Here is a 17,158-nt window from a genome sequence, read left to right as displayed (position 1 = left end):
CTGCCAAGCCCCCTTCTCACAGGCCCAGCTCCAGCTCCCACATGCTTTCTTTGGCTGAGGATCTCATCTCTTTAATTCGTGGAGCCCAGCCTCATCCAGACAGGGCCTCTCTCCCTCCTCCAGAAAAGAGGCCTAGAGCAGAGCCCCCTGAGCCAGTATCCACTGATGATTCCTCTGATGACTCAGAACATACAGACCCTCCTGAGGCTTCTTATTCTCCTTACGAAGATTCTGATGCTGAGAAGTCCATCCCTTCAGCCTCTCCTCCTGAGGAATTTTCCTTTGGGGAAACCTTGCATGCTATGAGGGAACAATTTCAGTGGCAGGGCCAAGATTTCTCAGACTCTAGAAAAAGGCTTAGGACCTTTCTACATTTGCCACAGCATAGGCCTTTAGCTATACCTCCTGTTCTTCCTGTTGTTGATGATGCATTTAATGATGCTTGCACTGCTCCTGATTCTTTACCTCCGGCTCCTGCTAAGCCCGATAGGTACTACAGGGTCCCGGACACTCATCACCACTTATATAAGGCTCCTTTTGCAGATCCAGAGACTATCTCCCAGGGTCCTAAAGCTGTAGCCACTACTACTTCTAAAAACCCCCTCCCCTCTGAAAGGGAATCCAGGTCCTTAGAGAGATGGGGTAAAAAAGTTTATACCTCTGCTACTTTGTCAGCTAGAGCTTTGAACTGCCAATTTCATATGATTCAATATCAAGAGTTTATGCTTGACCAGTTGACTAAAAAGCTGTCCTCTGAAGAATCTTTAGATAAAAAGTATGTTCAAGAAATGGTACATAACATACAGCAGGTTAGTAACCATTCTTTAAAATGTGGCTATGATGCACTGGAGGATTCCTTTAGATCAGCCATGACTGGCACAGTTATCAGGAGACATGCATGGTTGAAAGAACAGGCACTACCAGACCATGTCAAATCTAAGCTTTTGGATGCACCTATGGACAAGGTCAATTTATTTGGTTCCCCTGCTCAGCAGGTACTAAAAAAGATGGAAGAGAAAGCAAAATCTGTGCAAACAGTGAAAGATTTCTTACAAGTTCAACCTCCAAGGTTTAGCAGGAACTGGCCCTCCAAGAATTGGTCCTTTCCGGAATCCTCTAAGGCACAAAGGGGCAGGAATAGGCGCTCTAGAGGCAGAAACCAATCCAGGGGTGCCTACAGGGGTCGCCAGTGGCAAGGTAACAACCAACGAGGCACGGATACAGCCACCACCACTACAACAACTCAATCACAGTGACTTGGCGGTGGCACCGCCTACCAGGGAACAACTAGAAGCACCCTTAGGCGGAAAGCTAACCTTATTTTCAAAGAACTGGCATTGCATCACAAGGGAAAAATGGATTTTGCAAACTATAGACCAAGGTTACAGGTTCCATTTCCATACTCTACCAGAAAAGAGAGGAATGCCAAACCTTCCACCTACTCAAAGGACAGAAGCTCTAAAGCAAATATCTCAATTATTAAGAATGAGAGCTGTGGAAAGGTACCATCTATGGAGCAAGGAAAGGGATTTTACTCCAGACTCTTCCTGGTACCAAGAAAAGAAAACAAATGGAGGCCTATTCTAGACCTGTCCGCTTTAAACGCATTCCTCATTGTTCCAAAATTCAAAATGCTGACCCTACAGCAGCTTCTTCCCATGCTGGGCAAGGAGTCTTGGCTGGTAACTCTAGATCTCAAGGAGGCATACCTGCACGTCCCCATAAGACCAATTTGCAGAAGATACCTCAGATTTCTTGCAGGATCAGGCATTATCAATTCTCAGCATTGCCCTTTGGCTTATCTACTGCGCCCAGAGTGTTCACGAAATGCCTGGCATCAGTAATCGCTCATTGCAGACTTCAGGGGATTCAAATCTATCCCTACCTGGACGACTGCCTGATACAAGCGGATAACAAAAACAAGCTAACAGAAGACTTACAAAGAGTCATCTTCTTGCTGCAAGCCCTGGGATACACAGTCAATACAAAAAAGTCAAGGCTGATTCCATCCCAAAGAATAACCTTTCTGGGTGCAGAACTGGACACATCAAAACAAATGGCATTCCTAAATGCAGAAAAGAAAGAGCAACTTCCTCTCTACTTCGTGGCATTAACAAGGCAGAACCATCTAACTGCAAGAAAAGTGCTGCAAGGTTCATGGCATCCTGCATAATACTGGTCCCTCATGCCAGGCTGCATATGAGAAAGCTACAGTGGTACCTAAAGAACTTATGGTCCCAGCACAAGCACAGCCTAGAAACCAAAATTCCAATGATCCCATGCCTGAAACAGGAGTTCCTATGGTGGGCCCAGGCCTGCCAATCAAACATAGGATTGCCCTTCTGCAAAAGCCAACCAAGACAAACCATCACGACAGATGCCTCAGACCTCGGTTGGGGGGCACACATGCTGGACAAGTGCATTCAAGGCCTATGGACTCAAGAACAGCTGCATCTGCACATAAATCTAAAAGAAATGATGGCAGTAAAATTGGCAATCCAGGCATTCAGACCCTTTCTCCAAGAAGGCCAGTTGATGATAAGGACAGACAACACCACAGTTATGTGGTACATCAACAAACAGGGAGGCACACACTCATACCCTCTATGCCGGCTGGCACTGGACTTATGGGATGTGGCTCTGAGCTACAACATTCAGTTACAGGCAATTTATGTACCAGGAAGGAAAACATTCTAGCAGACATATTAAGCAGAACTACAACAGATGCTCACGAATGGATGCTACATCCGGACATCTTCAACACCATCACAAGAAAATGGGGATTGCCACAAATAGACTTGTTTGCATCCCCTTTCAATCACCAGTTGAAGAAATTCTGCACAAGGACTTACCACCCACTTGCTTGGAAGGTGGACTCCCTCTCTTTTAGTTGGAAAAGCCTGACAGCATACGCCTTCCCACCACTTCCTTTGATGCACAAGGTGCTTCTGAAGATCAAAGAGGAACGTCCGAGGATCATTCTGATAGCCCCGAACTGGCCAAGACAACATTGGTATCCACTGCTGAGGAGCATGTCCGGGAACAAATATGGACACTGCCCTGATCCCATTACTGCTAACACAGAACAACTACAACATCCTGCATCCAAACCTAAAACTCTGCAGCTAACTGCCTGGAACATTACATAACAACAATTAACCCAAATTTATCCCAAAGGGTTAAAGACATAATCCTGGAGGCTCAGACCTTCAACAAGAAAGAATTATGCAGCAAAATGGAAAAATATCTCATCTGGAGTACTGCAAAGGGCAAGATGTGACACTGGTGAACATAGCCAACATCCTGGAGTACTTGGCGGAGCTCTACCATACAGGCCTGTCCTATTCTTCCATCAAGATACATGCATCAGCTATTTCAGCAGAATACAGCTTGGATCCTCCTGTCTTCTCGCATCCTCTGCTCAGACAGTTTCTGAGAGGAATTAAAAATGTAAAACCTCCCAGGAAACCTCCATTGCCAGCATGGGACTTGAACTTTGTGCTAGAAAAACTGACTCTTCCTCCTTTCGAACCAGCAGCAACAGCAGAATTACAATACTTATCCTGGAAGACTGCTTTTTCTGCTGGCAATAACTTCAGCAAGAAGGGTCTCTGAACTACAGGCATTAATGGCAGTGCAGCCCTTCCTGATCTTCCATCAAGATAGAGTATCCATGAGAACAAACCCTACATTTCTGCCTAAGGTGGTATCCAGAGTCTCTTTAAATCAGGCTATCCACCTTCCTACATTCTTCCCCAACCCACAGAACAGGGGAGAAAGGCTCTTACATACCTTGGATGTACACAGGCAATTACGCTACTACCTGGACAGGACAAAAACTATAGCAGACATATTAAGCAGAACTACAACAGATGCTCACGAATGGATGCTACATCCGGACATCTTCAACACCATCACAAGAAAATGGGGATTGCCACAAATAGACTTGTTTGCATCCCCTTTCAATCACCAGTTGAAGAAATTCTGCACAAGGACTTACCACCCACTTGCTTGGAAGGTGGACTCCCTCTCTTTTAGTTGGAAAAGCCTGACAGCATACGCCTTCCCACCACTTCCTTTGATGCACAAGGTGCTTCTGAAGATCAAAGAGGAACGTCCGAGGATCATTCTGATAGCCCCGAACTGGCCAAGACAACATTGGTATCCACTGCTGAGGAGCATGTCCCGGGAACAAATATGGACACTGCCCCTGATCCCATTACTGCTAACACAGAACAACTACAACATCCTGCATCCAAACCTAAAAACTCTGCAGCTAACTGCCTGGAACATTACATAACAGCAATTAACCCAAATTTATCCCAAAGGGTTAAAGACATAATCCTGGAGGCTCGTAGACCTTCAACAAGAAAGAATTATGCAGCAAAATGGAAAAATATCTCATCTGGAGTACTGCAAAGGGGCAAGATGTGACACTGGTGAACATAGCCAACATCCTGGAGTACTTGGCGAGCTCTACCATACAGGCCTGTCCTATTCTTCCATCAAGATACATGCATCAGCTATTTCAGCAGAATACAGCTTGGATCCTCCTGTCTTCTCGCATCCTCTGCTCAGACAGTTTCTGAGAGGAATTAAAAATGTAAAACCTCCCAGGAAACCTCCATTGCCAGCATGGGACTTGAAATTTGTGCTAGAAAAACTGACTCTTCCTCCTTTCGAACCAGCAGCAACAGCAGAATTACAATACTTATCCTGGAAGACTGCTTTCCTGCTGGCAATAACTTCAGCAAGAAGGGTCTCTGAACTACAGGCATTAATGGCAGTGCAACCCTTCCTGATCTTCCATCAAGATAGAGTATCCATGAGAACAAACCCTACATTTATGCCTAAGGTGGTATCCAGAGTTTCTTTAAGTCAGGCTATCCACCTTCCTACATTCTTCCCCAACCCACAGAACAGGGGAGAAAGGCTCTTACATACCTTGGATGTACACAGACAATTACGCTACTACCTGGACAGGACAAAAAACTATAGAAAAACTGACCAGCTTCTGGTAGCATATGCAACAGGAAAGGAAGGAAAACCAATTTCTAAACAGACAATCTCCAAATGGATAGGAAATTGCATTAGATTTTGTTACTCCTACCATGGAAAGAAAACTCCAGAGAACATCCGGCCTCACTCCACAAGGGCTACAGCCACTACCACAGCTTTCTTACGAGGAGTGACTACCAAGGACATTATAGAGGCTGCTACTTGGACCTCCGTGCATACATTTGCCAAGCATTATAACTTACACTCTAGATCCCGTGCTGGTTTTGCCACTGCTGTTTTGCAAGGGATCATAACTACACCATAATCTCTTCTCATTTCCTCCTCCCCTAGTTTAGCTATGGTATTCTACCCATTTGTAAAGACTGCAGATGCATCCTTGAAGGACATAGTACAGTTTTGTACCTACCATAAATGTAGATGTCCGAGAGGAATGCATCTGCAGTCAGGATTACTCACCCTCCTTCCCCTCTGAGGTACTCCTAGGGTATTTGCCAATCTTCAGCTAGCTTGGGGGGGATCTATTATGGTGTATTTGTTTGTATATATGTACATACATGCTTATTTTGTGTGTTTGCTCTCTACTATTTGGAAACTTTGGCATTTATCCAAATTTAGCCATCCAAGAGGGCACTTGGCATCTGGGGCAAGAAACACTGAGGACAATGGCATCGGCTGATGCCTTTATACCCAAATAACTGCCGCAATGACGTCGGGTGAAGTGCGACTCCAGCCGAAGCCAGACCCAGACTTTGGAATCCGGCCGACCGAAGGGCTGCCTGATGACAGGACAACCCATTTGTAAAGACTGCAGATGCATTCCTCTCGGACATCTACATTTATGGTAGGTACAAAACTGTACTTTATGACTGCAGTTGCATATCTATCGGACATCTACATTTATGGTAGGTACAAAACTGTACTTTTGCTATTATGTGTAAAACAAACAAAAAAAATCAACTGCATGCATGTTAGCATGGCAACTGTAAGGGTCAACAGACATGCAATATTTAAACTCCGCTTAAAAGATGAACTGATGAATTTCACAACAAAGTATTATAAATAACGCCATCAATTGGGAGTTTCCTGAATTAAATGTGAACCTGTCCTGTAAGGAAGTTTTACATAGAAGTTAGAAAAGCTGGGACAGAGACTTGCAACCCCGCTGTTCCCAAAGGCTTGAAATCTCTTGAGCAGTGTTTGTTTCACATAGTTGTTTTCCTGGGATGCATTGGGTCTGGGCTGATGGTCTAATCCTTGTCAATCTTTTACTATACTTTCAAATCCAGGATCCATGTTCTTCTATGGACAGCTCCTTAAGAAAGAGCCAGTGAGAAGCTATGCAGGCTCACCACTTAGGTGGTGTGGAATGTTACACCTCTAACAGCCTACACACATCTTGCACTCCAGAACATTTTCTAAAAAATAAACTTGAAAAGGATAAGATAAACAAATTTAAGTATTTTGTGAACAATAAAAGCCATTACACCTGTTCCAATAGCAGTGTTATCAGTGGATGTCCCCATTGTTCTTGTACACTGATAATTTATGCTTATTCTTCAGTCATGTGGGATCTGCTTTTCTTTCCACACTGCTATGAGTGGCCTCAGGAGCCATTTCTCCCTTATCTCGCCCAGCATCTTTATCATATGTGCTGTGACCTCATCTGAGCCTGCTGCTTTCCCTGACTTCATCTTCCTTAGTGCTGTTCTTCTTCTAGGGTGAGCTCATCTTCTTCTCTCATTGTATGCTCTTTCTGGGGCAGTGCAACTTCTGTGGAGTTTTCTTCATTCATAAGCTGTGGAAATACTCCGTCCATCTGCCTTTGATGTCCTGTGGACTGGTGAGCAGGTTGTTGCTGGCATCCCTTATGAAGAGGGTCTATCTCCTTTATCTTTCTGTCTTTGCCTTGCAACCTGATATAGTTTCTTGTGCCACCTACTGAGTCACTTTCCAGAAGTTGGTAGAGTGTCTCCAATGCCCTATTCTTTGCTATTGCAACTCCTTTCTTAGCTTCTTTGTTAGCCAACCAGTATTTCTTCCTAGCCTGATTAGTCTTTTCTATCTCCCACTTTTTCCTGCACTCCTCCTTTCTTTTGATGACTTCCTGGACTTCTGCATTCCAGCATTCCTTATGTACCTTGTTTTCATACCTGGCTTGGCCACATATCTGTTCTGTAGTTCTCACACATGCTGTTTTGAGGTGCTGCCTTTCTTCTTCAACCCCACTTATTTCCTCCTTTTCTTGGGGTGCTAACGCCCCGAGTAATTCTTTGAACAGTTGTACTTTCTCTCCAGTGAACTTCCAGGTCTTCAGCCTGGTCTCTTTTGACCTTAAATCCTTCTCTGTTCACTGCTTGGAGCTGATTCTGGCAACCAGTGGTTTATATTTCATAGTTCATAGGTTCATAGGTTAGTACTATGCTAACTGCCCTTGTGGGCCATTTTAAGCCTAGCCAGTTAGTCCCTGTGAGAATCAAGCCTTGCACCTTGTGTTTGTAAGGTAAACACTTTAACCATTATGCCAACCTGCCCCATAAATTTATGCTGTGAGCTGACTTTCACTGGGGATGACTTTGCAATCATTGATTCTACTCCTGTGCCCTTTTCTTACTAGGAGGAAGTCTGCCTGAGTTGCATGTTGGCCACTTTTGTATGAGTTCTTCTGACTCTCTCTCTTTCTGAACCAAGTGTTGGCTACTGTCAAGCCATTTGCCAGACAGGAGTTTAAAATGGACTCTCCTTCTTTATTCCTGTTGCCTCACCCACTGGACCGAGGCAGTCCTCCATCTGTCCCAATATGTGCATTCAAGTCACCCATTATCAACACCAATTCCTGTTGTCCTGCTTTATCTGGTAGTTCCTACAACTGCTGTCTGAATGCACTCTTTTCTTCACTATCACAACTCTGCTGTGAGGCATAGGTTAAGAATATGAATACTGCCCTATCATTACATTGGAGTCTGATTGCCATGAGTCTGTCATTAATTATGTTGATATCCCTCACTGCCTTCTGAAGCATCTCCCCCACCACAGTTCCCACACTATTTCTACCCTGTCCCCCTCCTGAGTAGGAGACTCTTGATTTGCAAGTCAAGTGACTTCTCTGCACTGCTCTTCCATCTTATCTCTTGGATTCATAGGATGTCCAGCCTTCTCTGTATCATCATGTCATCCACCTCCAAGCTGTGTCCTGTCAGTGAACCTACATTAAGTGTAGCAATTCTCAGTTCATGTTTGGCAAGTTCATCGGTTTTATGTCCAGCTTTCACTCAACAGAGCTATCCCAGGTAACCCAGGCTGGTCATCTAGACACCGACCAACCAGTAGCTTATTTACCCAAGGATGCTGGGCTTTATGGCAGGCACACACTGGCCAATAGGGCACATACACCCCTCCCACCATTAGCATTGGTCCTTGGCGTAGGCATAGTAGGTAAATGGCCATTATCAGCATTTTAGTCTTGGGTGATGTTTCTTGTCAGGGTAGCATTCAGAGGTATGGTTAGCTTTGCAGATGGGTAGCGGTGTGTCCCATGGTCATATTTGAAACTAGTGGCAGACACTATTATGTGCAGTCACTATTGTGCAAAGATGGAGTTTTGCATTTTAAAATCAAGGTTGCAGTACTAGGGGAATTATCCTCCTCACGAAGTACAGTGATTTTGAGGTTACTATACATTAGTAGCAGGGTTGTGAGAGGTGGAAGGTGGCTAACTCTCTGGAAAACTATTGTAGTTGTGGTCAAGGATGGGTAAGTTTCAGCTGTTGCTCTCTCTTGTAATAACAATAATGAGTATCTGTCACAGAATACTTGCAGCTGAGTCACATAATCAATTTTTTGGTAGCCTGAAGAATATATATTTTTACTGAGAGGGCTGCACTTCGTGGGAGTGAATGTCATTATTGTGTTTTTCATTGAAAAACTTTCGTCAATGGTGCACCTTTTCTTGGAACATAGCAGTATGAGTGAATGTGAATGGAGGATTCTTATCTTTCACTTACATTGTTAACGGACAGGGCTGATAGCAGTTTTGCCATGATTAGGTAGTAGTGGGATAATGCACCCCCCCCCCCTGCTGTTGTGTGATCCTGAAATTAGAATACAGTTGTGGGATTGTGAGGGGTAGGCAACCCCCCCCCCAAAAAAAAAATAAATAAAATAAAACTGTTCTATGCTTTTTTTTGTTTTACATTTTTGGTATCAAATTTGCAATGGTTTGTGCCCAATATGTTTAAGCTCAATGTAATATAACCTTTGTGATAAAATATATATCCTGTTAAAGCACTTCACAAGCTTTGTTGCTGCATGGTAACACTTGTATTTAAGGTGAATTGCACACATTTTACTTGTTGCATGATTCAGGGTGCACCATATAGTTCACAGATGTGTGATGTTTAGTGCACTACCTTTCACAGCAGGAGCTGTAGGAGTTGCGGAATTAACGTTTTCCTTAACGATATTAGTTTCTGTACCTGAAGGCCTAATCTCGGCTATGAGAAGAGTGTGCATTTGCACAAGAAGCACACTGGACTCTTAATATGGTAACATATGGGTCTATATCAGATCATCGAAATGGCTCATTATTGAATGCCGTAATGTCGAACTGCAAAACCCAAACCCTAACAATATCGAAACCTCAATGTTCCGAGAAACACACACACACCACAAGCCCACTAAAAAGCAGCAATCCACACACATACATTAAAAAGTTACATCTAACCCTACACTACACTGCACATATGCTATCTGTCCACTTACCTTAACCCAGACCCTAACGTCCGTCATTATCGCACACTCACCTCACCCGCGCCCTAACTCTAACTCACTTAACCCGCCCCTAACAACAAATTCTGTCACAATCGCACACTTACCTGACCCGCACGCTAACCCTAACTCACCCAACCCGTAACTTTCCACTGCATCCCTGAAAACAGCGAAGCCACAACAACGGCCAACCAAATTCTTTCCCTAGGAAAGAATTTGGTTTTGTTCAGCTTCGCTGTTTTCAGCATTCGTGATATTGGGTTTGATATTACGTCATTTGAAATTCTGCCGTTTCGATGATCTAATATAGACCCGTAATATATTGCACTTTATTCTCTCATACCCCTTGGTAATGACATTACGAATCAGAAAAAAAAAGTTTGTTACTGTTGAGAAACATATGTATGTCCACCATTATTTATCTATTCATTTTCGTCAGTAGTATCAAGAGGCATAATTGCCTGTTTTCATGGGTGATGTTGGTATCACTGCATATTTTATTGTTTAGATTTTTCTCAGAGTTGTACTGTAGGCATATGGAGATAGTGGGAATCAAGCTCAGCAGTGCAGTATGACTCTTGTTAGCAGCTCATAGCCTTTATTCCATGCACTGAACTGCCCGACAGTACATATGTATACGTTTAGTATGCCTATATCACATCTCTGAGCCATGTAGTATAGCAGAACTCAGAAATACTGTGTCAAAAGACACTGAAGCTACATTGCAGTACAGTATAACTGGCCGCAATACAGCCAAGCCAGTTGTACTGCATGTTGTAGGTAGGTGCGTTTGTCAATAGCAAGGAGTGGTGCAGATTAAAATGATGTATGGTAACATGAAATGAGGCACAACAGTGAATGACTATTCTAAAATTTTGTACCCAGCAGTGGAGTATCGGTCTTGGCCTGTTCTGCCCTAATTACTGTGTTGAAACAAAGTGTTTTTAAAGTTAAGGTGTTGGACTAGATGGTGCATTGTGCCCGATTTACCTTCAGGTATCAGTTAGGTACTTTTACTACGCGAGTGTGTCAGGCAGTATGGGCTTATCTACAGTGGTCTGCATAGCACACATATGTTCTCGTGTGTAATTCGTATCCCTTAGCTTAGAAACCATCATTGGAGTCCTTCTGAAATTTCAACTTGTATGTGTTTAACACTGTAGGTAGCTTCGACCATATGCTGTTACTGACTCACATGGTTAACACTATAAACTTTAGGGCAGAAGATTACAGAAAGGTTTATCGTTACCATTATATAGTGTAGTACACCTGTAGTTTAGGAACCTTGACCTTCCCAACAGTTGCAGAAAAACTTATTTTAATTAATTAATTAATTTGTAATGCATTTATTTTTATGTTTAATACACATTATTATTTTTGTTTACTTCTTTTGATTGTTATATTTTCTAACTAGCTTGAATTGCTGAAGTGGATTTCGAACAACTATGAGTAAAGCAATATCATTCATGTAAAAGAACTCCATTGTTTTACACTGAAAATATTTAGTAATCACTTTGAAGTCTGAGGGGAGATATCATATACATAAAGATATGGGGTCTATATTAAAATTCTGAAGAGATAAAACGCCGAACGTGAAAACATCAAACCCAAAATATCGAATGGTGAAAATAGTGAAACCCCGGAACATCGAAATCTTAACTAGGGCAAGATTTCGGTGGGCCATTCTGTGGCTTCGCTATTTTCTCCACTGTGATGCGAGAGTTGCGGACCTTAGGGTTAGGGTGCGGGTTAAGGTAAGTGGATATTTAGTAATGTATGTGTGGTTTAGTGTAGGGTTGGGTTTTGTTAACTGTATGTGTGTGGTTTATTTATTTTGGTGTGCTTGTGTTGTGCGTATGTTTCTTGGAACATCGAATTTTTTCCCTGGGAAAAAAATTTGCTGTTCTGAGCATTCAGTGTTTTCAATATTTGAAATTCCAAGTTCGAACATATGGTGTTCGACATTTTGGAGTTTCGAATATATGATATAGACCCAAGAAATGTTATGCGACACTGTTATTGGATTTGACCACTGTTTGCATTTTCCATGGATGTCCTTCCTTAAATCATTGCTGCAGTATTCCAGTATTGATAGGTTATCCTGTCTGAGGCATCCTGACTTCCATCTGGCATACCAAAGCCAAAACCTCCCTGATGCACCATGTGTCTGATGTATAACCTCAGCCTGCAGGTGTAGGGGTGCATAAGAGGTTTTATGAGTGCAAGATCCTCAGATAACTTGCCATCATTCCGAATGTAGGATCTTTGCTCATGTTGGCTTTAACTTTGCTTTGCATTTGCCACTACCATTACCTAGATTTATTCAGGTAAGTGCCCATTAGGAAACCTTTGCTCTTGTTTTTTATACACAAAATTTGTTCATGTCACCTAGGAGGATTAACTGTGACTGTGGTAGGTAGATCCCTTACGGAAAGCTCAACTCCCCAGTGTCTGTTTTGTTTTGAGGCTGAGTATAATTGCAGAAATTGTGAAATCTACCAGTCGTTCATCCCAAAAACCCTTCAAACCAGATGTTCCTCCTTAAACTCTTACTTAGAAACCTAACATCTGAAGCTCCTTGCATAAGCCAAGATGGCGGAACACATGGGTACCCCACTCGCATGCAAAACTATCAAGAAACCAAAGTCTGAATCTTCGGCTGATTCAGATGTTATGTTGAGATGCAGCAGGAATCCTAGTCTGATGGGTTATATCGCACACACGAAGATATGTTTTACATCTTTGTTATTAGATCTGACTGCTGTTTGTATTTTCCATGTTTCTTGCACCTGTGTTAACAGAGCACCAATGAACTTTGTGTGATGAGCATAATGTACTTTTTAGTGCAAAGTTTTATTGTGCAGCACAGTTAGTGCACAAAGAGGCAGAAATGGGGAAAATTTGATCATTGAAAGAATTTTTTTTGCCTACCAGCTACAAATCTTGTGTGACACAATTTGAGTACTCTGAAGGATTAAGGTTTTACTATGTACTTGCCAGCTGCTTTGTATGCCCTAATTTTATTGAACACTTGTCTTTGACCAATGTTTCTGCAGTTTATCTCCAGTGGACACAGCATTCTAATTTTTCAAAAGGGTCAGTTAGAAAAGTATCTTTTTGTTCAGTTCCAGCTTACAGAAGGTATTTTGCCTGTATCCTTATTTTAGTCAATATCTTATTTTCTTTCATCTGCGCACACAAGACTGTTTTATAACCTCTCTCTTGGGGTTTTGTAAGCACAGCCTGCAAAATAATGTAGAGCAGATTTCCAAGTCAGTTTCAGCACTGAGAAATTCTGTAGCCTGCAGTGCTCCAGAATTTTCTGCACTAATCTATGGCCTTTTATTCAGTGATGATGGTCTTTCTTGAGCAGGGTTGCCAGATGTCCCTATTTGGGCGGGACTGTCCCGAGATCAGCAGCCTGATCCCGAGTCCCGGACAGCCTCCGCTTTGTTTTTTTTTTTTTTTTTTTATGTTTTTGATTGGCCCATATGGGCCAATCAGAAAATCGCAAAACAGAGCTACTTCTGTTTAATGCGGAAATGCGATGTTTCGCATTAAACAGAAGCAGCTCCGTGTTTATTTATTTTTGATTGGCCCTCTGATGTTCCGCATTAAAGACCCTAGTGTGGAAGACCCCTTTTTTTTAGTCTTCACTTTGTTTGTCCCTACCTGGCCAGTCGGAAATGTGGCAACCCTGTTCTTGAGTAAACCATCAGCTTTGAGTCTTACACTTAGAAACTGGAGCTGCATCTCTTACTGAGAAAATGTCATGCAGCAAATTGTTTAAATATGCTCTGGCATGTTAACTTTATTTACTTCAGTATTTATTACACAGATGTAGCTGTGTAAGCCTTCTTAGTGTTTGTCACTTTTATCCTCAGATTACATTTGAAAGGCATCCTATAACCACATTAGTGCCTTTTACTAGTAAGTATGCACCTTTTGACAATATTAAACTGACTGACTTGCCAAATCACATCACTCGAAACAGCAGACTGTTTCATCAGCTAATAAGCATTCTGGGAGTTGTATTTAAAGTCAATCTGAATTTTCAGAGACTCAGTCATACTGCTAAACTGTACAGATTTTCGAATGTCCAGATGTTTGCCTCATATTTTTGGTCTGTTACTCAGAAAATTTGGGTTTTCTGGCATCTTGTTGGCAAAGCATTGATAATTCAAATAAGTCAAAAAAAATGAGAGGGATTTGAGTTTTAGACTTCATACCCTTTTGAAAATGCATGCTAATTCAAAACATGTTATTCTGTCAACTTTCAAAGTTTGTAAGAGCAGTGTTTAAAAATTGTCCCCCATGTGTGGGCCTTTGTCCCCTCATTATTTATGACTTTCTCCAGATTTCTTGCTGTAAGAGATTGAGAGGTACAGACTGAATTTTATTAATAAGTTGATAACTGTGCTACCCTTACACAGACTTGAGGTGCTTTTAAGTGCCATGTGTTAATCTTTAAAGATTGATTTTGGTATTTTTTGTAAATAAAATGCTTGTTACAGAGCTGATTTTGGTATTTTTTATAATAATAAAATGCCTGTTACAGTGGCAGCTTTGCAGACAACTGAAAATATATATTTGCTAAAAGCTGATGTCCTATTTCTTTCACTGTCCCTTCCCTAAAAGGGTAAAAAAGCAAAAGAAGCTATAGATTTCTGTACAGAAGCCCTCCAAGAAGACCCTCGTAATATCTTTATCCTGAGGGACAGAGCTGAAGCTTATATCCTGGAAGATGAATTTGAAAAAGGTACTGGTGTTTTTATGTGTTTACCAAATGTACAGCAAATTTAAGTTTTATAATCTGACTTACAAACAGAGCAGCTGTTTAGCTGGTACATGTTCGAATATAACTGTGTAGATTACTATGTTTTAGGGTGTACTGGCATTCTTTTAAAAGATGATCATTTATATTAACCAAAATTGACTGAGTGGAATACTTTGCATGTGTGTGCAGATATATTTATTTGTTGCACACATTTCTCTTATTGGACTCTGTGAATACAAGCAGTTGTATTTTTCTCTGAAGTATAATTTAGAAGGTAAAGGCATGTTAAAAGAGGTTTAATCTGGTGACTAGGTACTCTTTTCACTCACCACTCCTGATTTTGTTTGGCAGCTGTGGAAGATTATCAGGGGGCAAGAGAGCTTGATGGAGAAAACCATGAGATCAAAGAGGGACTAGAGAGAGCTCAGAAACTACTCAAGCAGTCAAAGAAGAGAGATTATTACAAAATCCTTGGCATTAAGCGGTAAGATGGTCTTGTTAATACTGACAGTGTTACAGCTTGTTTTGAACCATTTGGTTTAGCAGCATTAGAATTCCTTTCTTGGAGGACTCTGTTCTTAGTGACTATTATTGCTGCCTGCCTTTATGTCCAAACAGCCTTATAAAGTCCATCACAAGAAGAGGTAGCCCTTGGAACTGCCACCTCCTTTATGTTCAGAGGCCCCTCATTAAAATACACAGGTGTGAGTATTATGTCCCAAACTACAGAACAGTGTAACAAAAGGCCAGCTAGCACACAAAAACCCAACTTGGAAAAAAGCAAACCAAATGAAGAAAAAAACAACAGGGCTACCACAGCCATAAGCATAAATTTATTAAAAACACAAACGAGTCAAAAGAAAGGATAAACGCTTTCACATATTTAACGCTTTTTCAGATCCATACATCCTCTAAGCATTATAAATTCGGTATAAAATCCAGAAGCATGTTAGGGTTTGCTGCTACATTTTTGAAAGGTACACTGTATCCTCATCCCTAGTTTGAAGTTAGGGTACACTTTAAGGTAGCAAACTGCTTTAGTACTCTTTATATGCATCATAGATAGGCTTATAATTTAAACTGATGTTAACAGTTAATGTAATGGCCAGAAGTGCGTTTTACAATCTACAAAACTGCACAGATGAGTGTGTGATGGGTTCTTGCCCTTAAAGAGCATATGGTAAATGTTATGGTTTATGGCTAACACTAGCCGCACACTAGTGAGCTTCATGCTGAATAGCATGACATCCTAGATTACACCCTCCTTGCTCTCACAACATAGCCTTTCAGTGCTGTATTACCAGCAGTAACTGAAACTTGAATAAATTTATATGTATTTGTGTGTGTGTGTGTGTGTGTGTGTGTGTGTGTGTGTGTGTGTGTGTGTGTGTGTGTGTGTGTTTAATTTGTTTAATTATATATGCATTTGTATACAGGGACTGTGTACATGGTCAAACTGCATTCTGTTTGAATGCATTCTGGTCAATTTAAGGTGATCAAGTAAAATGCATATCATCCCCACTCTCCCTCCCTATCGGAGTCTTCTTGTTATACTTGGTGGCTTTGCAATTGCCCGCCTCTACTGTATATTTGATCTGTGATACTCCTCCCAGTCTAGTGTTATTAGCTCATTCTACCCAATACAGAGAGGGGAAAAAATTGCACTTTATTCATCTGCTTTTACTGTATTTGTGTTTCTTCCTACCTTATTACTTTATTTTGCTTTTGCCTCTGCTTGAAAGTACTCAATTTTACTTATTCTGCTGCATTTATTACTGCTTGGTAGTAGCCTGATTAAGTTGTAGCTGTTATTCTAAGCCTTTTGGTTTACGCACTTGGGCTTCAGACCAGTTGTTTTACATTAAGAAGGTTTGTGGTCTTCACTGTTGTGGCAGGACAGGTAGCTTACATCCTTCTAAACTGGGAATTGCTGATTGAAGGCTCAGTGTCTGTTATTTAAAAGTGTATTAGTTCTGGTTTAAGCATTTGGGCTTCAGGCCAGTTATTTTACATTAAGGAGGTTTGTGGTCTGCATTCTTGTGGGAGGAGAGGCTAGATTCTGCCCTTCTGAGCTGGGAATTTATGGTTAAAGGCTTATTGTGCCTGCTTATTTGAATTGTTTCTTTCTGAAATTGGTACGCCTTCTTTGCTGTAGCATAGACTAGATTCACACTTGCTGAATCTAGCTTTGTTTGTACAAATTGAGCAGTGATCCAGGCCATCTTTTTTGGAGAAGGTTCCCCTGCACCCTAGTGGCAGGAGTGTGTAGTTAGAACTCATCTGAAGACTGCTGGAGCAAGGCTAAGTTTTGAGCTTTTTACTGGTTAATTTGGTAATTTGTTAAATCAGTTTGCTCATTTCTATTGTTATATATAAAAAAGAAAAAAATGCACTTTATTCATCTGCTTTTACTGTATTTGTGTTTTTCCCTACTTTACTACTTTATTTTGCTTTTGCTGCCTGTTCTTAAAAGTACTTAATTGCATTTATTACTGCTTGTTAGTAGCCAATTAAATTTTAACTATTCTAAATCTTTGGTATACGCACTTGGACTTCAGACCAGTTGTTTACATTAAGACGGTTTGTGGTCTGCACTGT

General features: G+C 41.4%; 1 protein-coding gene across 1 annotated transcript in view; it reads left to right on the top strand.

Moving 5' to 3' along the window:
- LOC122806498 (dnaJ homolog subfamily C member 3-like) overlaps positions 1-17,158 on the top strand; it is a 305,071-nt gene that overhangs the window by 230,797 nt on the left and 57,116 nt on the right. Inside the window, exons 9-10 of the mRNA XM_044076997.1 lie at positions 14,422-14,542; positions 14,912-15,044. Coding sequence (XP_043932932.1) covers positions 14,422-14,542; positions 14,912-15,044 — 254 coding nt within the window. The remainder of the gene's footprint in view (positions 1-14,421; positions 14,543-14,911; positions 15,045-17,158) is intronic.

This window comes from Protopterus annectens, chromosome 7.part0 (assembly GCF_019279795.1).
Source record: "Protopterus annectens isolate FY-2018-M chromosome 7.part0, PAN1.0, whole genome shotgun sequence".
NCBI classification, from domain to species: domain Eukaryota; kingdom Metazoa; phylum Chordata; order Ceratodontiformes; family Protopteridae; genus Protopterus; species Protopterus annectens.
Note: the sequence above shows the minus strand (reverse complement) of the source record. Positions and strands in the feature narration are given on the sequence as shown.